At 39.4% G+C, this 25,756-nt stretch overlaps 2 protein-coding genes across 5 annotated transcripts in view; one reads left to right on the top strand and one right to left on the bottom strand.

Moving 5' to 3' along the window:
• The window catches only part of HLTF (helicase like transcription factor), a 71,822-nt gene extending 67,791 nt beyond the window's left edge, over nt 1–4,031 (top strand). Inside the window, exon 26 of the mRNA XM_003358605.5 lies at nt 1,864–4,031. The gene's annotated coding sequence lies outside the window, so the exon portion shown is untranslated. The remainder of the gene's footprint in view (nt 1–1,863) is intronic.
• The window catches only part of GYG1 (glycogenin 1), a 38,484-nt gene continuing 18,388 nt past the window's right edge, over nt 5,661–25,756 (bottom strand). For 2 of the 4 annotated variants that reach the window (XM_021069597.1, XM_021069599.1), the window contains exons 6-7: nt 9,355–9,574; nt 5,661–6,518 (exon numbers count right to left, since the gene is read on the bottom strand). In XM_021069597.1, coding sequence (XP_020925256.1) covers nt 6,345–6,518; nt 9,355–9,574 — 394 coding nt within the window. In that variant the 3' untranslated portion in view covers nt 5,661–6,344. Of the gene's footprint in view, nt 6,519–6,790; nt 6,842–9,354; nt 9,575–25,756 lie in introns of all 4 variants that reach the window. The other 2 variants (XM_021069595.1, XM_021069598.1) reach the window with 2 other exon arrangements.

Here is a 25,756-nt window from a genome sequence, read left to right as displayed (position 1 = left end):
ACTTTGCTGTATACCTGATATTAACACAACTTTCTAAGTCAGCTACAATAAAATTTATTTTAAAAAATAAAGGCAGATAAACTTAATTAGGATACAGTTTCCCAAATGTTTAAGATAATTTACTCTTTTTGTTAGGGCAGAAAAGAGTTATTCCTTTATGGTAGATTTTTTGGAAGAAGTTTTGCATTGGTATCAATATATTGATAAAGGTAAGTATATATGAGAAATGGTCTAATGAAGGACACTTAATATGTTTCTTGCAGATACAGGTGAAAACAGGAATTTAGATAAACATTCACTTTATGCATTAATCATAGACCTTGATTACAACTTGGAGCTAACCTCCAAAGCTGTGGATCTGACCTTTGTGTAAGCAAATTGATACAATGATCTCCTCCACAAATGTATGTTCTTATAATCTGAGTTGTCTATTTACACATCTTACTAAGTGGCCTAGTATTTTGGGCTCCCTAGAAAAGATTTTGCAGTATAATTACACAACTTTGCTTATTAATACTTCACCTTAATTAAGGCATCTCCTTGGAAGTTCAGGGAAGGAAAGGAAATCTGTTAGTCTAATTCACTGACTTTTGTGCACATTATGTACTTATTCCTATGGTAAACTTGTCACTCTGATTCCAAAAGTTAGTAGCCTTTGCTATATACTATTTAAAATAAAGCCTTTTCACTGTGGCGCTTTCCTTTCTTATATTGTATTAAAAATTAGAAAACCGAAGGGAGTAAGTAAACAGTTAACACCAGGTGATATGATTAATTCTCCCCACCCCTCCCCCAGTTTGATGCTTTGATACCTTTCCTCAATTGTTTAAAAAAAAGCTTTGAATCTTGTGATCTCTTATGATACAGTGAAGAGTTCCATATAATACACTTAATTATTCAGATTGCATATTACATGGCCACAACAATAAGGCAGCATTTGTTATCGGAAGACTAGGTTTCTGTTCATCTCAACGGGCCCAGAAGCCAAAATTAGATTTATGGATTTCAGTAAGTCCATATACTTGGCTCAGTAGAGAAAGACTAGTGTTCAAAGGCCCTACTATTGAACATTTGACTTTTTTCCTATTTTTGTTTTAGGCAAACAGTAGTGAGAAGTAGCTGATAGACTGGACATCAACAAAGTCACCTCAGAAACTTAAAAGTGAACAGGGAATAAATCAGAAGAATCAAGCAGCTTAGTATAGGTATAAGGAACCCTTACCTCTATGGGAATGTTGACCATGAATACATCACAGTAAGAGTATAGTCACAGAAGTTTTGCCTCTTCTGAGCCAATAAAATATTTGAGAAAACAGGGTAATTCTGTATAGGCTTTTATGATACAAAGTCTATGTTGTGAAGCTGAACTGCATCCAAACCAAAATTCATGACTTAATTCTATCCCTGGATTTTCTTAACTTTATTTTTGTATTACAATTTCAGGCAACCTATTTAGGAAAGGCTCTGTAAAAAAGTATTTTCCAAGTTCTATTTAAAGGCCACTGTCCTTATCTTCATAGCAAGCAATATGAAAGCTTTTCTATGATGTAATTTTGTTACTTCCTAGATTTCTGGCATTTATATTTCTGGTCATATATGGAGGTTACTCTGATGTCTGCCCATTTCTCTGATCTCCTTTGTTTTGATCATACATTGTTTCATTCAGGGCATAGCTTTAGAGTTAGGGCATAGTTTTAGAGTTAGAGCATACACAAATCTGAATCAAAGGTTTTTGCAGATTATTTATTTTTCTTATTCTCTGGTTATCTGCAAAATGAGAATATATACATTATAGGACTGATATGAAAATTGAGATACAAATACCTAATAAATACTGTCTTTCCTCTTTTTGCTTTCTTACAGATTGCTTTCACTTAAAGGAGATTGAATTTCAGCATCAGAAACTCAGAAAAATAAGTTATCAAATAACATACCCAAGTATAAAAGTAAATTGTAATCTATTTGTAATAGTAAGCAGAAAAAAAGCAAACTGAGACATACTTTTATTTAAGGAGAAGCCAAGTCTTACTTAGCTTAATGCTCCAAGTCTCAGTAACATTAAAGAGGTAAATATATTTATATCTAGAGATTTTATGATAATATTTCCTATATCACTCGAGAAGCTGAGATTATCTTCGGGAAAGCCTTTACTAATTAGAAGTTGAATCCTCTGCTGTGTAACAAACACCTGACCTTTCCATGCATCTTCTGCTAAAGACTGACTCCCTGTTGTATTTAGTATAAATACTTTCTGGACGTATCAGGTGGTTTTGAAATGTCATTTGGGTCACGGTCATTGTTTGATAGTTACTGGGGTAGAGATACTGTGATGAGGCCCAAGAAACTACTTAATTAAGTCTCCAGTATTTTCAAGAGCAGCTGGGTTGGAGACTTAGTTGCTCAAGCCTCTGGTTTTCAATTAACTCCCTTTTCCTCTCTCTTCATATCCAATCCATCAGCAATTTGAGTGCCTTCACCCTGGTGGAAGGTATGTTGGATTGCCACTGTCTCTCCAGGACCACTATGGTAAACTAACTTGCCCTCCTATCAACTCTGGTCCTCATTTAATTTTCCATCAGCTGAAAAGCAGTATTCTTAAAATATAAATCACAAAAGACATTCAGACCCTCTTTAAGAAGGACTGCAACAGATTGAAACAAATTATATTAAAATTCATCAATTCATAATGGTACTAGAACAAACCACCTTTGGAGGATGCTAAAAGCCAATTCCTTACTTTACATACTAATTAGTGAGTGAAGGGAAAGAAGCATTTATCCTGCCCTTTTAGTAGAAACTTAACATTAGAATAATTGAACTATTGATGAATGAAAATATATAGAAATATTTCAGCTAATAAGTGAGAGTATCACCATTTTGCAGATTTGCATTTTGCAACCCCAATGAGATAATGTATCTAGGCAGTGATCATCAATGGCAGTTAACATCACAAGACAACCAGAGATTTGGAAGTACCTAATAACACTATAAAGTATTGCCAAAAAATAGCATACCTTAATCTGATTGGTTTTTAAGAAATACAGAATACAAGGAAACATCAAATTGCAATCAGTAAAATGTAGAACATGGGAGACTTCAGGACAAACAATCTTGTTTCTTCAATAAATAAGCTGCAAGGAAACAACAAATAAGAAGGGAGGGCAAGGAAACACAAAGTGAATCAGTTACATATAAACCAATTGTACTGTATGGGCCTTGAATCCTGATAAGATCAAGGTAGAAATAAAACAAAATAATCAAAGGACATTTGGAATTAATAGGGTTTTTTTTTTGGTGTGATTACTTGTTATCCTTATGTTTTATGATAAATATGGGAATATTTCTTATAAAATTTTTTAACGGATTTGCTCTCAAATAGTTTAGTGGGGATATAGGTGAAACAATTGTTGAAGCTGGATGATGGGGATTCTTTATACTATTCTGCTTACCTTTTTATGTGTATATAAGTTCCCATTAATAAAAGTTAAATATAAATTAATAAAACTTTCATCAATTTCTATAGAATTTAGAATAAAATCCAAAGCCCATACCTTGGCCTATGAAACCAGGGTGTACCTCTCCATTCTTGAAAACCTTTATTTCCACCAAGTTCTCACCTGCTCCAGGCACCCTGTGCACACAATTTCCTCTGAAGGAAATATTCTTCTTTGCCCTCACTCCCTTCTGGTGATCCCACAGCCTCTCTCTCTGGCTTAATCAGCATCTTATAGGAGGTCTTTCCTGACCACCCTAAGGTTGGACTTTCCCTGTTGTCAGTGTACTTTATTTAGCATACTTCACAATTATATTTGTCAGTTTCTCTTTCAGTCTTGTTTCCTGCTAGATTAAGGAACTACGTGTCTTGCACATTCCTATATTTCTAATGCCTGTCACATATGTGATATGGTTGGTACCTAATAAGTGCTTGTTGAATAAATTACTCAGTGTTATCTGTCTTAAATACGTATGTCAACCCAAATTGTGTTTGATGTGAAACTAAGATAACTGAATAAATGTTTTGGTAGATGTAATTTCTGGACTAAGCTCAAGTATTTCCTTGAAACCAAACATATATTTATGACTAAGGCTGTGAAAGCAACATAGGGCTGAAATGAAGTTTGAAACTGGGCACAGATTATCCAGAAATACTCATTTGTATGACTTGCAAATTACACTAATAAATTTAATTTCAGTTTAGTTAGTTTTCTATGCATTGAATTCTCATGGAAAGAGTTCAGCTCTTATCCCTCGATGCAGAGGTCCTTGAACTAGGAGTATCTTGAGGGGTCTTTGTACCACAGCATCTGACACATGGAGGCATTTAAATCTTTGTTTTTAGCAGTGCCTCATGCACTTGAAGATCATAGCAACTCATTCTCCACCAGTCCAAATAATTGTAGCTTACTTTATCTTCAGAAATCATTTATCATTTCAGTTTACAATTTTAGGTAAATCCTGATTCTTCTTAAGCACTTCCAGTAGCCTGCCTCCAAGGTGGCCTCCATCCATTATGACCTCCAGGTTTTCATACCCCTGTGTATTCATTCACACTCTTATTGAATAGGGCTGACTTGTGTAACCAATAGGATATTGTGGAAATAAAGGAAGGTGACCTTGAAGGCTAGGTGATAAAAGCCATTGCAGCTTCTGGCCAACTAAACCTCTAAGGTTTCTTCTTGTCATGGTCTTCTCTCCTGTTTTCTTCAATAGAATGATTTCTGATTACCCAACTAAGAAGTCATTTTTAGATCTACCCTTTGCTAGCTTACCATCCTTGCAATCTAGAATCATCTGAACAATTTAATAAATATGCTTTATACTTCTATCATCTTAGGTCATGGGAAAAAAAAACACTACAAGACAATGGTTCAGGTACTGATTCTAATAGTTCTGAAAGATTATTGAGTATGTTTAGAGACTGGACCTATGATGGTTTTAAGGTTACAATATTCTAAAATTTGAATACCTATGTAATACTGACATGAAACGTGGGTGAAGATAAATTTGATCCCCCTTTTCTCTATATATCAGATCAGATCCGTCACCATCACTGGAGAACACTAGATACAGATATCTCTAGATATCCAGAAACCAACTTTTTTTTTTTTTTTTTTTTTTTGTCTTTTTGCCATTTCTTGGGTCGCTCCCACGGCATATGGAGGTTCCCAGGCTAGGGGTTGAATTGGAGCTGTAGCCGCCAGCCTACGCCAGAGCCACAGCTACTAGGGATCCAAGCCACGTCTGCAACCTACACCACAGCTCACGGCAACTCCAGATCCTTAACCCACTGAGCAAGGGCAGGGACTGAAACCGCAACCTCATGGTTCCTAGTCGGATTCGTTAACCACTGCACCACGACGGGAACTCCCAGAAACCAACTTTTAAAGCATATATCCCAGTGTCAAGTTTTACACTTTTTTTTTTTTTTTTTTTTTTGGCCATGACCACAGCATGCAGAAGTTCCCAGGCCAGGGATCGAACCTGTGCCACAGCAGCAACCCAAGACCCTACAGTGACAACACTGGATCCCCAACCCACTACACTACAAAATAACTCCTACACTGGTTTTTAAAACACAAATTCACAAATTATGAAAAATTCCCCAATGCTTTTTTTTTTGGCCAAGAGGAGTGGGAGTCATTAATTTAATTAGACAACTATGATATGTCAATAAGTCTTTATTTTTCATACAAGGTGCCATTGCAGGTAAGCATCAGGGAACACACTGTTGTTTTCAGATATACAGAACTGAACAAATGCATTTTAGCATGCCGTCTTACTGTACACAAAACTGGTGAACATCTTCAGATACTAAGAATAGTAAATAAAATGGGTCAACACCATTTGTTGATGTTTATGAATCACTCAGCAGTGTTACTGTAGGCTGTCTTTACCTGAAAGCAGAATTACAATCACTCTGGCAGCCTCTGGGCAGTTCTAAAATACAGGTCTAGTGAAGAGTACAACAAGCAAGCAAGAGACAGATACCGTGTCTCCTTCTGAAGGGAGAGTGATTTGGAGCCCGGCTTGGCACATTTTAAGAGCTGATAGAGCCATCTTAACAGCTTAAGATTGAGTTTCCCTTACACATATGTTGGCAATCTACATAAATGAGATTTTCTGACATATTAGCCTAGGGTTAAAAAGCAGAACATTGTCGTGCATTTAACAGAACTGCTACCTGACAACTTTTGCCCAGATCTCACCAGCTGTCCTGCAAAATCCCCACATCTGATGAATTTTAGTGAAAGCCTCTAGCAACTCTAACAGACCTTTCTTAACCCAGCTTAAGAAACTAAGTATCAGAGACAAGTGCCTGTGTCCACGGGAAAATGGCAGTGTTTCTACTGGAGGTAAGTGTCAAGTTTTCTCTTGATGTTGTCAAAGGAATCTGCTCCCATGTAATCAGCCTGGCCCTGTTCCCACCGCTCCTTCCGTTCTTCTGAGGATACAAAAGGCTGTGTGGTAGCTGGGACCTCCCCAAGGGACAGCTGTGATACGGCTCCTGAGACATTTTCCTAGAAAGGAGAGGATAACCAGAGACTCCTTTAGAGCTGAAAGATCATTTTAAAGACTGCAATAAATTGAAGGTGAGAAAAGCCAGGATGAATTATCATGCAAAGTAGCAAAAACTAAAAAGTATTACATGAAACAAAACAAACAATAAAAGACACAGAAATACAAGGATCGTATGATTTTTTTTTCCTAACAAAATGAAGACTTCTTGACTTGGTGAAAACATTGGGAGAACAAATTAATTGGGTAGGGTTAATGTTTAAGTTCTGCATACCTTTCTACAGAAGCCACAAGAGAAAGCCAGTGTATAGACCAAGTCTGAAAGCTGCAACAGTTCATTAGAAAGTGTAAGATTGATGGACAAGGGAACACAAGTCTCACGATAAGTTCTTGATCTGCGTGGGCTCAGAAAGGTTGAGAACTTAAACAAAGTGATACCTCAGAGGCTACACTTCAGAAAGAACCTAAGCAGAGAGCCGCACCACATAACTGTCACAGTATAAAAGCAAGAGCTAAACAACTTGAGACTATACACCAAACTTATCTGCCTATTCAAGCTTATTACCAAGAAGCATCTATTCTGATGGTTTCTGTTAATTTACTTTGCTTAGTTTTGAACGTCCCATCTTCACCTTCCCTTGGTTTGTAACCCTCAGTCCCTGGGTCGTAGAAGGAACAAGGTAAATGTGTAGGAAATGGAGCAAACCTACGCTATATTACATTCAATTCTTGTTACGTATAGGCGGGCAATTAAATTCAATTGTATCCTGAAACAGTATCAAAGCTATCCTTTAAAACGCTCTAGGTGTGACAGTACCAGAAATCTTAGAGGAAAAGGAAGCCATATGAATACATACGGGTATTGCATTTAACAGAAAAAATGGTAGAAAAAAATGTTTGATCACTTGCTTTTTTTTTTTTTTTTTTTTTCTTTTTCTAGGGCCACACCCAACAGCATATAGAAGTTCCCAGGCTAGGGATCAAATCGAAGCTGCAGCTGCCAGCCTGTGCCACAGCCACAGCAACGCCAGGTCGGAGCTGAGTCTGCGACCTACACCACAGCTCACGGCAATGCCGGATCCTTAACCCACTGAGCAAGGTCAGGGATTGAACCTGCAACCTCATGGTTCCTAGTCAGATTCGTTAACTACTGAGCCATGACGGGAACTCTAATCACCTGTTTTTGTTGCTATATATGTGTGAAAGTACAAGTCTATATGTACATATTTAAATATCCTGGAACTCCAAGGTATTTGGGTAGGTTCTATGAGATTATATTATATTATAGCTGAGGCAACATAAGTCCTTCCTTTGGATTAGTCCTGCCTCTACCTTCCACTTGCTACAGGAGTAATACAAGGGGACTCTTTAAGAGCCCTCTGCTCACAATACTCTTCATAAGGATAACTGTCTCTTAGACCTGGATATGAGTCCCAGTTCTGCCACTAACTAATCTGTTACATAACTAACAAGTTAGGTAACTTCTTTGAGCCTCAGTTAATTTTAATATATAAAAAGGGGATATTAACAAAAATAATACTTGCTTAACAGAGTGGTTGTAAGGGTTAAATGAGAATAGGTAACTTGGGAGTTCCTGTTGTTGCTCAGCGGAAACCAGTCTGACTGGCATCTATGAGGATGCAGGTTCCATCCCTGGCTTTGCTCAGTGGGTTGAAAATCCAGAGGTGCTGTGAGTTGTGGTGTAACATGGTTGCAGAAGCGGCTGGGATCTGGCATTGCTGTGGCTGTGGTGTAGGCCAGTGGCTACAGCTCCAATTCAACCCTTAGCCTGGGAACTTCCATGCTGTGGGTGTGGCCCTAAAAAGACAAAAAAAAAAAAAAAAAAAAAAAAAGATTACTTTTCTTAAGTACTTACTATGTGCCAGGCAATGTTCCAGGTATTGTGTTAAGTATTATTGCATGATCCATATACAGCGATTAATATAAGCATGTGTTACTTTAGCTTTCTCTTTTTTTATATTTTGGCACAAGTGCTCATAAGTGAAATGGGTAAAATCTATACCAGAGCAAAGAGAAGGATCTCTTATAGTTGCTTGTAATTACAGCAAGGTAATTAACTGATGTTAGACTTGCTACAATTCACCCATTCAGTTTTATTCTTTGTATATTAATATGTAACCTGAAACTTTAATTTCTCATCCTCTTCCAATAGAACCTCAGAGGAAAAGCTTTACATTAAGAAAAGATGCTAAGCAGGTTGTTACTATAAATGTTAATATGTCATCTTCCTCTTATAAAGATATTTATTTTTCAAGATCTTATAACCACAGGAGTACAACATGGCAAATCAGAATAATTCTAGAAAATTGTTGTGTGTTCATGTTATTGTAGTTTTCAAGGAAATGCACTCTTCTAAGCAGGATGGCAAAAATTAAACAGGTATATTTAAATATTTGCAGTTTCTAAAACATGAAAAGGGCATCCTTTGTTTTTGTAAACCACTACTTTAGGAATAATCTTAATATCTCTTTTCAGGCAGGACAGTGGGCTAAGAATTTTATAGTTATAAGATATACCTCTATATATCTTCTAACTATATATATATATCTACATATGCCTCTAAATGTGCCTATATATATCTTAAATGCCTCTGAAAACCTGTCTCATGCTCTCAGATCTAATAAAATTTGCCATAAAATCTACTTCTGATTTAATCTTTACTGGTAATATTCCTCCCCCATAAAAGGACTTTTTTCTTTCTACAAAGTTTTACTTATCTCTTTGTTCAAAATAACACTAAATATTCCATCTCTACTTGTCTACCAAGTTTTAAAAAATACAGCGTTAAATTACCTGAAAGAAAAAAACAGAACCTACCACGTGTACGTATGAGGGAGTGTCTTTGACAAGGCCGAACTGTTGAAGCAGAGGTAAGATGTTGGTAGTGAAGATGTCCCACCACAGGCTGAGGAACTCTGGATGACTCATACTGGGATCATGGGACTCACTTTTGACACTTTTTGTTTTAGGATCGTAAGTATAATTCCACGGTTTGATTTGTCCTAGGAAATGCACAACTTTGGCATTTGCACCAAATCTGCCAAGTGAACATAAGTTGAACCGGTTAGTGGATCCTGAGCACTGACAGCACCTTCCATTCTGTGGAGTGGTTGGAAGAAAAAAATTTAGACATACTTCTAAAACTATTCAATTCTGTGTTAAATATACACAAAATTCAAAAGTAGCAGTGGATTAGTGCAATAACCAAGCACTGATCCACTGTGGATATAAAAGGTAAAACCATTAACTATAATTTAAAAGAAAAGGTAGAACCACTTGGAAAACCATTTGATATTATCTTCTACACCCCAAAAGGAAGCTCAGCTCTTAGACCCAAACCCTGACGAAACACTTATACATGTGCAACAGGAGACATAATCAAAATTTTCATAGTGGCAGCACTGTTTAAAATAGTCATAAACTGGAAACAACTGAAATGAACACACAGAAGGTTAGATTACTGTCCTCCTTTTCCCAGTCTTCAAAGGGGGAGTAGGGTTTCCTGCCTCACTGATATTGGGGTGTTCATATGACTTGTTTTCGCCAGTGGAATGTGGGCAGACGTGACAGTGAGCCTTAGAAAAGCCCTGTTTGTTTCTGTTCACCCTCCCTGAGAAGCTGCAATTTCTGCCAGCAGAAGAATGTGCCCTGGGGAGCCTGCTGGTTCCAGAAGAATGAGAAAATTGCAATAGATGTGGATCAAAACTGTGGCTTGGCCCCAAACTCAGCTGAGATGATCAGAGCTATTCCAGCCTATTCACCAACATATGACCAAGAAATGTATGCTTGATTGTGGAATGTCACTGAGATTCAATGGTTATTTATCCATTCTATTTTTTGAAAGGACAACTTCTGGTAAGTTCATATCATATTATGGAATACAATATAGGAGTGAAAGTGAATGAACTACAGCCACAAACATCATGTAGCAAATAGATGATCTTTTTTTTTTTTTCGGCCATGCCTGGGGACATTTCCTGGGCCAGGAACTGAACCCATGTCACAGCAGAGACCCAAGCCACACCAGTGATAATGCTGGATCCCTAACCACTGAGCCACCAGGGAACTTCAAATAGATGACTTTTTAAAATATGAAAAAAAAGAAAAACATGCAAATTTAAACAGAAATACACAGTATGAATCAATTTACATAAGGACAAAACAAAATACCTTTTAAAGATTAGAAAACTGTAACTGGTATAAATTCCATGATATTGGTTATCTTGGGAGGAGAGGAGAAGTTTGATGGGAAAGGGACAAAAATGGGCTTCTAAGATACCAGTTATGGTCCATTTCTTAATTTGGGTGGTGGATACTTAAACCAGACTTTTTTGTATATACTCTTGTATATACACTATATTATACCGTAATACCATAATATAAAAAGTTTAAGGGTGGCCCTATTCTGGCAGGGAGGAAATCTATACATGTAAAATAGAAATAACAATAAAGGTAAACTCAAGTGCCCAAAGGAAGATGGAACAGTGAGTGCCCCAGGAATTCTGAGGCAGGGAGGTCACTAAGAGCTAAGTTATGTGATTATAACTTGTACAACAGATAGGAGCTGGGTAGTTGGTGCTAACACAGGGAATTCTAGGCAGGGGGATGCAGGTATCAGGTGTGTGCAAGACTGAGTGTCCTCCAATTAGAGGCAAAGAGGAAACTTTGAGAGAAGGTAAAATGGGACAGATCCCTGGGAGTTAGGCTCAAGTGCTAAATTTTAGTGGGCTTATCCTACAGGCAACTAAAGTATTTGAGCATGCTGTACAGATCAAAAGGTTATATTCATATAACCTTTATTATCTCCTAAAGTTTTGTTATGTCAGAGACCTGTTATATAGCTCTCATTATCTGATAGTTTACTATGTTTAAGGTCAAAATTCTTTTAGAACACATTTGGGTATAATAGTAGTCCTGCCAGGTAAATTTTACTAATGTGTAAATTTAGGAGGCTCCTAGATGCTGAGTTGCCCAGAGCCACACAGCTATTTAGTGGGAGAAATGAGATTCAGCACAGCTCTGCCTCTCTTAAGCCTAAGCTCTTACCATCCCTACCACACTGCTACTCCAAAACCCTGCAAGAAAAAGAAAGCCTATTGGAAATTTCCTTGTAAGGGTTACTAACAATCCTTCAGAGCATTTCTTCTAAAGATGAAGTAAATACTTGATATCCCCATGCTTACTCTTTATTTTATACTCATGGTATATTTTACAGGTACACACATACTAGTGCACTTATAAACACAAGAACTCTCAATTTTATCCTTAAAAGGATAGATAAATCATAATGCTCAAATTTGTGCATAGATATGGCTATCAATTATACAAGCAATTTTACATTTAAGGCACTATACTACAGTCAGTGTGCAGCCCTAAGAGGCTCTATCTAAACAGGGATGAGTCATTTACATAAAAATAAGAAACAATAGCCCAAGCAAGGCAACAAGTCAGGGCCAGCAGAGGAGTGCTGACATTAAGTGCTACGGACGTTCCAAAGCAATTACTGCAGGTGGGGGTTTTTGGAAGAGGCTTTGGACAAGGCCTGAGAAAGATGAGTGGAGTTAAGAGAAGTGCCTTCAAACAATAATGAGGGAACCCATCCTAGAGACCTGATACTTATTTGTATGCTGAGATGGGGGGGGGCGGTGTAGAGGACAGGACAGGCAGGGACAACCGGCACTGCCTCATACTAGTGGTACACTTAAGCCTAAAACCAGAATAGAGCACTCGTGAAAGAGGAGGTGACACTTCCACATCCTCAGACATCCAGTCTTCTAGCTCCGACTTCCCTGCCTTGGACTGAGAGCACTTGTTTGCTTCTCTTTTATTAACTGATCAGAAGTCTCAACTCATAATCTGCTGAGCTTGATGTAAATGTCACATGCACTCATTATATGAGAGACATTAATGAAAATTGAAATATGAACATAGCATAAACTCTATTCCTTTCTAACCCACTCTCCTGACAGTTCACAAGTGCTTAAGTAGCAGTCATAGGAATAGCTAACCTATACACGTGTGCCCAGCACTGGTTCACATCTGCATGGTTGACCTTGGTTAAGCTCCAAAACAACTATGTGAGGAAACCAAGGCAGGAAGATGTTAACTAACCTGTAGAGGATCACAGGGCTGGTGAGTGACAGGGCTAGGATTCTGCCCAAGCAGTCTGGTTCCAGAGCCAAGGTTCTTAACCACAACCAGGCTATAACTGTAAGACACTCTGAGAACTCTAAGGACATCATCTGAGAGTGTCATTGCTACTCCATGGATTAACAGCAAAGTTGGAAAAGGTGTGCCTCACTTATGAGCCCTGGAAACACCTCATGAACAGAACAACAGAAAGTAATCAATAGGAAAGAAAGCTACAAGCAAGCAACTTAGCCCTGTATGAAGATTGTTCCCAGAAGGATGTAAGGGGGAAAACAAGAGCAAGAATTGGACAGTGCTTCTTAGGACCCACAGTTAGACTATGCTCCCCAGCACCTCACTCCATGAGCTGGGCCTTCGGAGCCCATATAGAAGGGGGCAACAGTCAGATCCACAGCAGAATACCACTACACAGCAGAAGTGCCTACACTGTGAGAGTGTCCAGTCTCTGCGTGAGGCAGGAGCATTCCTCTCTGGCTTTGTCTGCGCCCCGAGGTGGCTCAGGGACCTCTGCCATATCCCTGGATACCGGCCTCATGCCAGCTGGATTCTTCCCCATGTGGCCATGGCTTTCTCCTTGTATGTCAATAGGAATGCCACTGGGGACAATCTGTGGCTGCAGCCTGCACTCTACCTTCAGGAATCCAGGATGCCTAAGTATTTCTGCTTTTAAAAAAATGTTTAAATTATAGTAGACTTACAATATTATGCCAACTTCTGCCGTATAGCAAAGCTACTCCATTATATGTATATAATATATGTCTATATACATATACACACACATTCTTTTTATATTCTTTTCCATCATGGTCTATCCCATGAGATTGGATATAGTTCCCTGTGCTAAACGATAGGACCCTGATGCTTATCCATTCTAATAATTTGCATATACTACCCCCAAACTCCCAGACCCCAAACTCCCAGTTCTTCCCTTTCCCTCCCTGGGGCTGCACCTTGGCAATCACAAGTCTGTTCTCTATGTCTATGAGTTTGTTTCTCCTTTGTAAATAGGTTCCTTTATGTCATATTTTAGATTCCATCCATAAGTGATATCATATGGTATTTGTCTTTCTCTTTCTGACTTACTTCACTTAGTATGAGAATCTCTAGTTGCATCTATGTTGCTGCAACTGGCATTATTTCATTCTTCTTTATGGCTGAGTAATATTTCATTGTATATATGTACCACATCTTAATCCATTCATCTGTTCATGGACATTTAGGTTGTTCCTACATCTTGTCTATTATAAATAGTACTGCTATGAACATAGGGTACATGTACCTTTCTGAATTATAGTTTTATCCAGATATATTCCCAGGACTAGGATTACTGGATCATATGATAACTTTAGTTTTAATTTTCTGAGGAACCTCCATACTGTTTTCCATAGTGGTTGCACCAACTTACATTCACACCAAAAATGAAGGAGGGTTCCCTTTTCTCCACACCCTCCCCAGACTTTGCTATTTATAGATTATTAATGATGGCCTTTCTGACAGGTGTGACAAGTTACCTCATTGCATTTCTGATTTGCATTTCTCCAATAATTGGTGATGCTGAACATCTTTTCATGTACCTACTGGCCAACTGTATATCTTCTTTGGAGAAATGTCTATTTTGGTCTTCTGCCCATTTTTGGGTGGGTTGTTTATTTTTTTGTTGTTGAGTTGTATGAGTTGTTTGTATATTTTGGAGGTTAAGTCCTTGTCAGTTGCATTTTTTGCAAATATTTTCTCCCATTCTGCAAGTTGTTTTTTTTTTATGGTTTCCTTTGCTGTGCAAAAGCTTATAAGTTAAAGTCCTATTTGTTTATTTTTGTTTTTATTTCTATTGCTTTGAGAGACTGACCTAAGAAAACACTGGTACGATTTATATCAGAGAATGCTTTGCCTATGTTTTCTTCTACGAGTTTTATGTTGTCATGTCTTACGTTTAAGTCTTTAAGCCATTTTGAGTTTATTTCTGTGCATGGTGTGAGGGTGTGTTCTAATTTAATTGATTTACATGCAGCTGACCAATTTTTGCAGCATAATTTGCTGAAAAGACTATCTTTTTCCCATTTTATATTCTTGCCTCATCTGTCAAAGATTAACTTACCATCGGTGTGTATGTTTATTTATGGGCTCTCTGTTCTGTTCCATTCATTGTGTATCTGTTTTTATACCAATACCACACTGTTTTGATTACGGTAGCTTTCTTTTTTCCCCTCAGGATTGCTTTGGCAATTCTGGGTCTTTTATGATCCTATATAAAATTTTGGATTATTTTGGTTCTGTGAAAAATAGCATGGGTAATTTGATAGGGATTGTATTAAATATGTAAATTGCTTTGGGTAGTATTGCCATTTTAACAATATTAATTCTTCCAATCCAAGATCATGGGATATCTTTTCATTTCTTTGAATCCTCTTTAATTTTCCTTATTTATGTTTTATAGTTCTCAGTGTATAAGTCTTTCACCTCCTGGTCTGCTCTATGCCTAGGTATTTTATTTTTGGTGCAATTTTAAAAGGTATTTTTTTATATTCCTTTTCTAATATTTCATTGTTAGTGTATGGAAATGCAACTGATTTCTGAATGTTAATATTTTATCCTGTTACTTTTCTGAATTCCTTTATCAGCTAAAGTAGTTTTTGTGTGGAGTCCTTAGAGTTTTCTATATATAGTATCATGTCATCTGTTTCCAGTGACAATTTTACCTCTTCCCTTCCAATTTAGATACGCTTTATTTCTTTTTCTTTCTTTTTTTTTTTTTTTTTCCCTAGGGCTGCACCCATGGCATATGGAGGTTTCCAGGCTAGGGGTCTAATTGGAATGTAGCTGCCGGCCTACACCAGAGCCACAGCAATGTGGGATATCTAAGCCACGTCTGCGACCTACAACACAGCTCACGGCAACTCTGGATCCTTAACCCACTGAGCAAGGCCAGGGATTGAACCCACAACCTCATGGTTCCTAGTCAGATTTGTGAACCACTGAGCCATGACGGGAACTCCTATTTCTTTTTCTTGTATGACTGCTGTGGCTAGGGTTTCTAATATTAATTTGAATGTAAGTGGTAAAAGTGGGCAATCCTGTCTTGTTCCAGATTTAAGCAGAAAGGCTTTCTTTTCAGCTTTTCTCCATTGAGTATTATATTGGCTGTGGGTCTGTCTATTAAATGGCTTTTAATATATTGAGGTATGTTCCCTTTATATCCACTTTGGTAAGAGTTTTTATTATGAAGTGATATTGAATTTTGTCAAATGCTTCCTCTGCATCTACTGAGATGATAATGTGGTTTTTAACTTTCCTTTAGTTAATGTGGCATATGACATTGATTTGAGTATGTTGAACCATCCTTGTGAACTTGGGATGAATCCCACTTAGTTGTGGCAGTATGATCTTTTTTATATGTTGTTAGATTCAGTTTGCTAGAATTTTATTAAGAATTTATGCATCTGGAGTTCCTGTTGTGGCTCAGTGGTTAACAAATCCAACTAGGAACCATGAGATTGCAGGTTCGATCCCTGGCCTTGCTCAGTGGGTTAAGGATCTGACATTGCCGTGAGCTGTGGTGTAGGTCACAGACGCGGCTTGGATTCTGCGTTGCTGTGGCTCTGGTGTAGGCTGGTGGCTACAGCTCCGATTTGACCTCTAGCCTGGGAACCTCCATATGCCGTGGGAGCGGCTCAAGAAAAGGCAAAAAGACAAAATGTATGCATCTAAGTCAAAACTACAATGAGGTACCACTTCACACCAGTAAGTATGGCCATCATTAATAAGTCTACAAATAACAAATACTGGGGAGGGTGTGGAGAAAAGTGTACCCTCCTTCACTGCTGGTTGAAATGTAAATTGGTACAACCTCTATGGAAAACATTATGGAGGTATCTTAGAAAACAAAATGTAGAACTACCATATGATCCAGCAGTCCCACTCCTGGACATATATCCAGACAAAACATTCATTCAAAAAGATATATGCACCCCTATGTTCATTGCAGCACTATTCATGATAGCCCAGACATGGAAAACAACCTAAATGTCCATGAAGAGATGAATGGATTAAGAAGATGTGGCACATATATACAATGGAATACTACTCAGCCATAAAAAGAACAAAATAAGGCCACCTGCAGCAACATGGATGCAACTAGAGATTCTCATACTAAGTGAAATTAAGTCCAAAAGAAAAAGACAAACACCATGTGATATCATTTATAGGTGGAATCTAAAATGTGGCACAAATGAACCTATCTACAGAACAGAAACAAACTCACAGACATGGAGAACAGACTTGTGGTTGCCAAGGGTGAGGGAGTAGGGTGGATTGGGAGTTTGGGGTTAGCAGATGCAAAATATTACATTTAGGATGGATAAGCAATGAGCTCCTGCTGTATAGCACAGAGAACAATATCCAATCTCTTATGATAGAACATGATGGAAGATAATATGAGAAAAAGATGGAACGACTGGGTCACTTTACTGTTCAGCAGAAACTGACACAACATTGAAAATCAACTATAATAAAAAATCTTAAATCAACTCTAATAAAAAATTTAATAAAAGAATTTTTGCTTCTACAGTCATCAAAGATATTGGCCTATAATGTTCCTTTTTGGTGGTTATCTTTGCCTAGTTTTGATAATAGGGTGATGATGGCTTCACAGAATGTCTTTGGGAATACTGTCCTCTTCACTCTTTTGGAAAGGCTTGAGAAAGATCAGGAGAAGTTCTTTGTATGTTTGGCAGAATTCACCTGTGGAGCCATCTTGTCCTGTACTTCTGTTTGTAGGGAGGGTTTTTGTTTTTTTATTTGTTTGTTTTTTAACAGATTCTATTTCATTTCTAGTAAATGGTCTGTTCAAATTATCTATTACTTTTTGATTCAATTTTCGTGGGCTGTATGTTTCTAGAAAGTTGTCCATTTCTTCTAGGTTGTCAAATTTGTTGGCATATAATTGTTCATAGTGTTCTCATGGATTTTTTGTATTCCTGCGCTATCGATTGAGCTTTTTTTTTTCATTTCTTATATTGTTTATTTGGATTCTCTCTCTTTTCTTTGGTGGTGAGCCTGGCCAGAGGTTTGTCAATTTTTTTTTTACCCTTTCAAAGAACCAGCTCTTGGTTTTATTGATTTTTTTCAATTGTTGTTGTTGTTTTACTCTCTATTTCCTCTCTGATCTTCATTATTTCCTTCCTTCTGCTGACTTTAGGTTTTGTTTGTTTTTCTTTTTCTAATTCTTTTAAACAGTAGGTTAGGTTGTTCTGAATGTTTCTTTAATGCTAACTCACTGTTACCCTCTGTGAGCAGGGGAAAGATCCTCCTTTCTCAAAATTACCTTCTTACCCATTCTACTCCACCAACATGAAAAGTCCTATCCACTGGACAATCCTTTCATAGACAGAGCAGTTCTGATTTTAAGAAGGTTCTTGATAAGTCTATTTCTGGTAGAAACTGAAATCTCAGAGGGCCCTAAATGTGGGTAGAACTGCTCTTGATGCGCAAAGGCAAGGAGTTCTTTGAGTGCCAGTAAGATGGGGGGAGGGTGGGGCAGGTGGGGAGGGTCCAGAGGTGAGCAGGACTGCAGAAGGTCCTGCTCCAAAGGATCCACAGTGAGATGGGCCCTCCCAACAGCTACCTGAATTCCAGTAACAAAATAAATCGCAAAATGTACAATGTGAGAGGTGTCTTGGAAAAAAATGATTAGCGCTGAGGTGATGAGGGGAAGACCAGAGGAGCTCAGAAGGATTCACGAATGTGACAGCAGAGAGATGCATGAGAGAGGAAGCAAGGATGATGCTGGTGTTTACAGCCATAAGCAGAGGCCCCAGATGTCATGGGTTAGGCTACAGTCAACCCAATTTCTGTATAGTAAGGAACAGGGACTCATTTTTTAGGTGTTGAGGTATTACTTCAATCTAAGTGCCACCCACCTGACAGATCTATGGGAATGAACAGAGGTGGGAGGAGTATAAGTTTTAGAGCAAGGATGCTTTATGAGAAGAGCAGGCCTGGTGAGCCACTGAATGAGGAAGGTTTTGGCCAGCCCCAGGGCCCTTTGAGGGTGGGGAGAAAGGCAGTTGCTGAGTAGGAAACATGGATCTCAGACTGAAAAGCGGGAAGAAGCAAAGACAGACTCAGCAGTCTTGCAAATGGGAGCTGCCCACAAGGATGTTCCTGGAAATCACCTAAGGCTGCCCTGGGCTCCACGTAAAGAGCAGCCTAATATTAGGCCTAACACTGGTGGCCACATACAAAGGTTTGTGAGTTACAGAGTTAAAATTATATAACTCTGTTCTTATGGTACAAACAGAACAGTGTTCATTTACACAACAAAGTAGTCTAAAAAGCTTGCTCTGTTAGCATCCATAATAAAACACTTTGAGAGTTCTCTTGTGGCACAGTGGGTTAAGGATCTGTAGTTGTTATTGCAGTGGCTTGGGTCACTGCTGTGGCGAGAGTCTGATCCCCAGCCCAGGAACTTCCACATGCCATGGGTGTGGGGAAAGAAAGAAAGAAAGAAAGAAAGAAAAGAAAGAAAGATTGATTTTGTTTGCAAAAGGTTTGTTTTTCTATCTAGAGTTTCAATTAATCTAGATATGATTTCATATAATTATTTTTGTCACAATCATGTTCCCTGAGAAACATTTTTTTAAAAAATCGTTTTCTATCAATTTACTCTTCAGTCATTTATGAAAAATCCCAAATAACCATGTCAAAATGAAGTAAGAGTAGAGGTCATAAGGAAAAGGGCCAATCACTGTCTTTTTGCCTTTTCTAGGGCCACTCCAGCGGCCTATGGAGGTTCCCAGGTTAGGGGTCTAATCAGAGCTGTAGCCGCCGGCCTACACCAGAGCCACAGCAACTCAGGATCCAAGCCGTGTCTGCAACCTACACCACAGATCATGGCAACGCCGGATCCCCAACCCACTGAGCAAGGCCAGGGATCGAACCCGAAACCTCATGGTTCCTAGTTGGATTCGTTAGCCACTGCGCCACGACGGGAACTCCAGATATTTTCTGATGGCATCTCTCTCTCTCACCAAAGGCAACAAACAAAATAGTCAGAAGTTACATTCCTCTGAGTAAAAGCAAAACAGCCGATGAACGAGAAGGGGAAATGCTGAGGCCAAGAAGATCAAGTTCAACTGACCTCCACTCACAGTGAGGATAACCAGAAGATTCACTGACTCACTGCCTGATTTATCCTCCAAACTTTACCAGCCAGGGAGGAAAAAAAAAGTTGGGTACATATCACAATTGTCTCTAAATTACTGAGAGCCATTCATTCTGACCCACTAATGGGGATTTGTCTCAGCTTGCATACAAGTCTTAAAATAAGCATTCTAATTTTAACTTGATAGAATCTCAAAAGAGACTTCCAGATCACAAGACATAGTTTGAACTGGAGCCAGCAATAATACTGCTTATGTTAGCCGTTAAAATAATCCCTGTGACCCGGTGTTACCAAAAGATCAGATAGAATTTTCATGACTAGTTTAGCAGTTGAGAAATGTAGCCAGCAACGTGTGCATGAGACGACAGAACCGGTCAGAGCAGAAAACAAACTCATCCATGACAGTGCACACAGGAGCACTTTTGGTTCTCACGAAGCTCTTTGTGTGCAATACTCAATCTGGTACCAAGAAAGAGAAACTCAGCATTTTTGGTGAGACCCTTCCCTGGGAGATGTGGCAGCCGTGCCAACCATCCTCCACCCATTTCAGTGACTCATGTTCTCTGGTCTGTGGCCACTCACTTGTGTACCTTTTCAGGCTCCCTCTTTTACACAAACCTTCTCCCACAGCCAATCAATCTTCTCTCACTAAAAATTTCCTCCTCTTACCTACTCAGAGTCTAAATCAAGTGCCATAAACCTAAGTGCTCAGGGGGTGGGCTGGTCACACAGAGATGAAGGGGAGGGCAGGCGTCCATGGGACAAATGCAGGTCCCATCACCAGCAGCAAGGAACTGCAGCCACCAGGGACCTACTCGACTCTTCCCTACCTTTCAAGCTAAATAACCCTCCCAATCATGGGCCGGGAGTCAGAACATCAATACTCAAATCCAGACTTTAGCAACCCCAACTTGGACCTAGTCAACTATGCCACCTATTAGTTTGGCCTCTCTTCTCAAAGTAACAGGCCCAGCACCAGGATGCCAGGCCACTAGGGAGACTTTACTGGGGATAGTGTGTCCTTCAGTCTTCCCTGGCTGATTGCTTGCTCATTCATTCATTCATTCATCCAAAAAATAAAAATAAAAAATACACCCACCTACCTGCATCTGTGCTTACACAACCATCCTACCTCTTCTCTGAAGCAACCTCTCCACTTGTACACAGGGACGCATCCTGTCACTCTGCCAGTCTCCCTCCAGGTTTCTGCATTATTAGTGCTCACGCACCCTCTCTGATATTTCCATTAGCATACAAACATGCTATAACTTTTCCTATCTTTAAAAACCACCACCACCACTACCACCACTGTCCTCTCTTGATCCTACACCCCCATCCAACTACCAATACACTTCTCTTTTCCCTTTTAAAGAACATGCTTCAGAAGAGTTCCAATTCTCCATTTTCTTAGATCCAAGGCAATTAGGCTTTCTCCTCCAACACTTCATCAGAGGTGACCCTTCTAAAGCTCCCGGTGACCTCCAAGCTCTAGGTCTCAGCTGTCCTCTGACCACAGGATCTGACACCGATGGATCACTCCCCCTAGCTGAAGTGGTTTCTTTGCTTGGCTTGTGCAACACCTCACTTTGCTGGGTTTCCTGTTGCCTTGCTGTTCTCAGTCTCTTGTTCCTGTTGCTCCACATTTTCCCGTCTCAGGGCTCAGTCTCTTCTATCGGAATCACTCTTTGGGTTAAATTATCTTTTTTTTTTTGGTCTTTTTAGGGCTGCACCCACGGCATATGTAAGTTCTCAGGCTAGGGGTCAAATCAGAGCTGCTGGCCTATGCCACAACCACAGCAACATTGGATTCAAGCCGTGTCTGTGACCTAACTACAGCTCATAGCAATGCCAGATCCTTAACCCACTGAGTGAGGTCAGGGATCAAACCCTCATCCTCATGGATACTAGTCGGGTTCTTAACCCGCTGAGCCACAAGGGGAACTCCTGGGTTATATCATCTTGTCTCACAGCTATAAAAATCATTTATATGCTGACACTCCCATAGCTATCTCACCCAACCTCTCTCCTGAACTCCCAACTCTTGCAGCTATTTATATCTTCCACATTTTCACTAGGATGTTTAATACCCATCTCAAATGTAATACACTCAGTACATCTCTGATCAGTCCCTGCCCCCGTGAACCTGGTTTGCTCACAATCCTCCCCATCTCAGGAAAATGGCAGCTCCTTTATTTCAGCTGCTTAGGCCCCATAGTTGTAACAATCATCTTTGACATTTTTCTCCCACATCCCATCAAACATCTGATTTTTCAAAAGAGCTTGGAAGTCTACATTTCGTGTGAAGTTCCCTAATTTTTAAGCACTGACAACTGAGAGAATAAAGAAAACTGTGAGGAAGACAAAATACATCTTGTGACAAATAACAGTCTGCAGCCCACCAGCTCGTGACCTTGGAGGAGGGTGCAGCTTTCACTTAATCCACAGGCATCCCCTCCTGTGAGCTCCCTCTCCTACTGAGGTGGCATTCCTCACCCAGGCTTCTGCCCATGATGTCACTCCTTGTGCCCTCTGTGCCTATTGCCACAGTAGCCTCTGAAGGCTGGGGTGGGTCTGGCATGGAAGCTTTCCCCCTCCATGGAGAAAAGTCATGAGGATCCAGAAGGGCAGCAGGATAGGCAGCAGCAGTAAGCTCTTAGGCCAGATCATCAGATAGAGATAAATGCTGAGAGGTGAAGTTGGAGTGACACAATGGCCATGCTGAGGAACAAGGCACCTGTGCCCTACAGCATCATTATCACTCAGAAAGGCTGCAATTGCAACTTGACCTTCTTCAACACTCAAGCCATGGGCTGTGCCACAGGCTGCACAGGAAGCTCTGCACACATAAGCATCTGCCAGGTAGGTGGAACTACCGCCTACTCTTTCATCTTTGTGGTATTTGGTGAGCAGAATGAGAAGTGGCTTCTCTGTGCCCCAGGCCTGCCCACTGAATGAACAGGCGAGTGGACCAACAAGTGGCTGAAAAACAAGAGCAACACAAACTACAACTCCTTGGGGTTTTAAGCAAAAACGTAGGAGTGCGGAAAGGAATGAACACAGCAAGACTATTGCTTCAATGACAACGGCCCGGGGAGAGCTACAGCTGAGGGCAGCTCAGAGATCAGGAAAAACAATCAATCAGAAACACACAGGAACAACAGAAATTAGGACTCTGAAGGGTCAATTTCACTTTTTGAAAATATTGATTTTAAAGAGGTTTGATAAGTTCTTAGTGAATAAGCCACATTTCTAGAAAAGAAATAATGCCTATGAGAAAACACCCTCAGAAAAGTTTAAAGCAGTAAACAAATGAAAAAAAATGTTTTGGGTTTCTAGATCTAGCTCCTGAGATTAGACCAGGTCAGGTCTCAGATCATATCTAAACTCAAGTAAAAGGATAAGTTAAAATATTTATTGGGAAATTATTTGGTAAATCAAGCTCTGAAGTCTGTCAATTTGACCCATTAGATTGTATGGCAGTTTGAAGCAACAACAGAGACTTTTTTATCTTTGCTTTGGGCCCATTTCATATAGCACAATATAACAGAAACAGCTTTAAGTCAGTGGATTTAATAGAGAACTAAAATGGAACTAAGGGCTGATTTTAAAAAGGTTAGTGAGACTTTGCCTAGCACTATGCGCAAGCCACATTCTATGCTATACGGTTAGAATAGGCCCTCTGGATGGAGAAAACATAAAGAAATGAATACTAAGAGCCTGCTATTTCCCAAACATTATCCTAGGCTCTTTCAGAAATATTATTTCATATGAAATGCACTTATAAATTTGTTTCTCAATGCATACATTACAAATTAACTTAAAAGAAGCTACTAAGCCAAGGATTTTAGTTCTCCAATTATGCTATGTTAAACAGTATCTTTTATTACAGAAAATATTACTAATTTTGTTTTTCAAAAACTAAGTATCAAAAGTGGTAAAACTAAAGATATGGAGACAACCTACGTGTCTGTCAGTGGAAGAATGAATAAAGAAACTTAATTCCATTATATACAGTGTAATATATATCTCAAAGTTTTAGATATCTAATGTTCTAATGTACAGGATGGTGACTACAGTAGTAATAATAAATTGCATACATGAAATTTGCTACAAAAAAGAAAGTGGTAAAACCAGTAAGTGTGTTTCCTTTGTGTTTCATTCTATCCAAATGATATGCAGAGAAAAGCATTAGCTATGCTACCTTCATGGCTCAAATTTTGTTACTTTTGATTCATGCTAGGTCATCCCTTAGCTGAAAAAACATCACATAATAGCAAAAGGCTATACTGGTCTAAGATGTCCAAGTACTAAGATCCTGGGGCATCTAAATACTGCCTTGGTGATCTCATGGCACATGGTTGCTAGAAGCTGGTGAGACAAATTATCAACCCTTCTTCCACCAACCCTCTAAACTACTCTGTGGCCATTCTACCTGCTACCACCTGTGTGGCCCTTAGGGAAGGCCAACACACCACAGAGCCATTTGGTCCTGGAGGCCACCAAGGTTAGCCTGAGCCCAATAGTGGGGCTTGATTGGGTGGCGATGGTGGCCCAAATGCTCATGACCATCCACTTCAGCTTGAAAGATTTGGGCCACAATTTTATATTGAAACAAAAAAGAAATGCGAACTGCCTTTTCACCTCTTCCTGATTGTAAGAAAAACGTCTGTGGAGATGGATTATCTGCAAGAAAAACAAAAGCTTTCTCTGGCAAAGAGAAGGGGAAAATGAGTTCTGGATCTGGTTTCCACTTTCCTAAATAGGCGGCAATGGGGTGAGGCAAGGCAGTGCTTTGAGGCATCTCATCACCGAAATGTAGGACTGACACCCCTGAGGGTAAGATACACAGAGGGAGCCTTACCTCCTGTTAGGCCCCACGCCAGCTGACGTCCAGCTAAATGGATGAGGTCGCTCCCAGCTTCCCCAGTGCATCATCTACTCTATGGTTACAGCAATACATCAAGCAGATTTCCAAAATTAGCACTCATTTGTTGATCCAGAAAGAAGAAACCATCCTAACCATTTTGATAATTTAGATCCCAAACCGTTTTTCCGGGCTATTCATTCAAAAGATATAAAAACAACTGGGTTCCTGGGAGAGGGGGCTGAGGCTCAAGCAAATAAGTATATCTCCTGCCCAGCCCAACCCCCAAATCACTTAACTCTGCACCACCTGCTTCTTGTTCTTTATCAAAATAAAATAAATGCAAATCAGGTTATCACTGAAAGGGACAGTGTGTTTCACCTTATGTAGTAAGGTGAGACTCAGAGGAAGTCTGAATGAACCAAAGGGGAGAAGGGGCCATGTTACATGAAAAACATGAATGTGAGTCTTTAAACTCTAGGTGGACTGTTTGGGAACTAAGGTCAACAGGAAAGATGCCAGAGTAACATCTCCTCAACGTATCCATCTCAGAACCCATGTTCTCTACACATGAACTGCTGCAGAACTGCTCACATTCACTAATGATTCTTTCTCCTTTGCACACTCATATTTTTGTTTGCTCAGTTGAATCTGGTCAATGAAATTAAGTCACTGCCCTCTTACAGACCAATACAGTTCTAGAGAGTCAAGCTACCATGGTTGGTAGGAACACTGCTCAAACTGGCAGGGGTGGTTATGATGCGATGAGGATTATAAGGAATCAGACCCACAGAGAATATTATACTGACTGAAGTAAGTCAGATGGAGAAAGACAAATACTGTATGATACCACTCATATGTGGAATCTAAAAAATAATACAAATGAATCTATATTCAAAACAGAAATAAACTCACAGACACAGAAAACAAATTTGTGGTTACCAAAGGAGAAAGGGAGTAGGGAGGGATAAGTTAGGAGTATGGACTTAATGTACAAACTACTACACACACACAAAAAGATAAGCCACAAGGATACACTGTGTAGC

Source organism: Sus scrofa, chromosome 13, assembly GCF_000003025.6.
Source record: "Sus scrofa isolate TJ Tabasco breed Duroc chromosome 13, Sscrofa11.1, whole genome shotgun sequence".
In the NCBI taxonomy this organism is placed as follows: domain Eukaryota; kingdom Metazoa; phylum Chordata; class Mammalia; order Artiodactyla; family Suidae; genus Sus; species Sus scrofa.
Note: the sequence above shows the minus strand (reverse complement) of the source record. Positions and strands in the feature narration are given on the sequence as shown.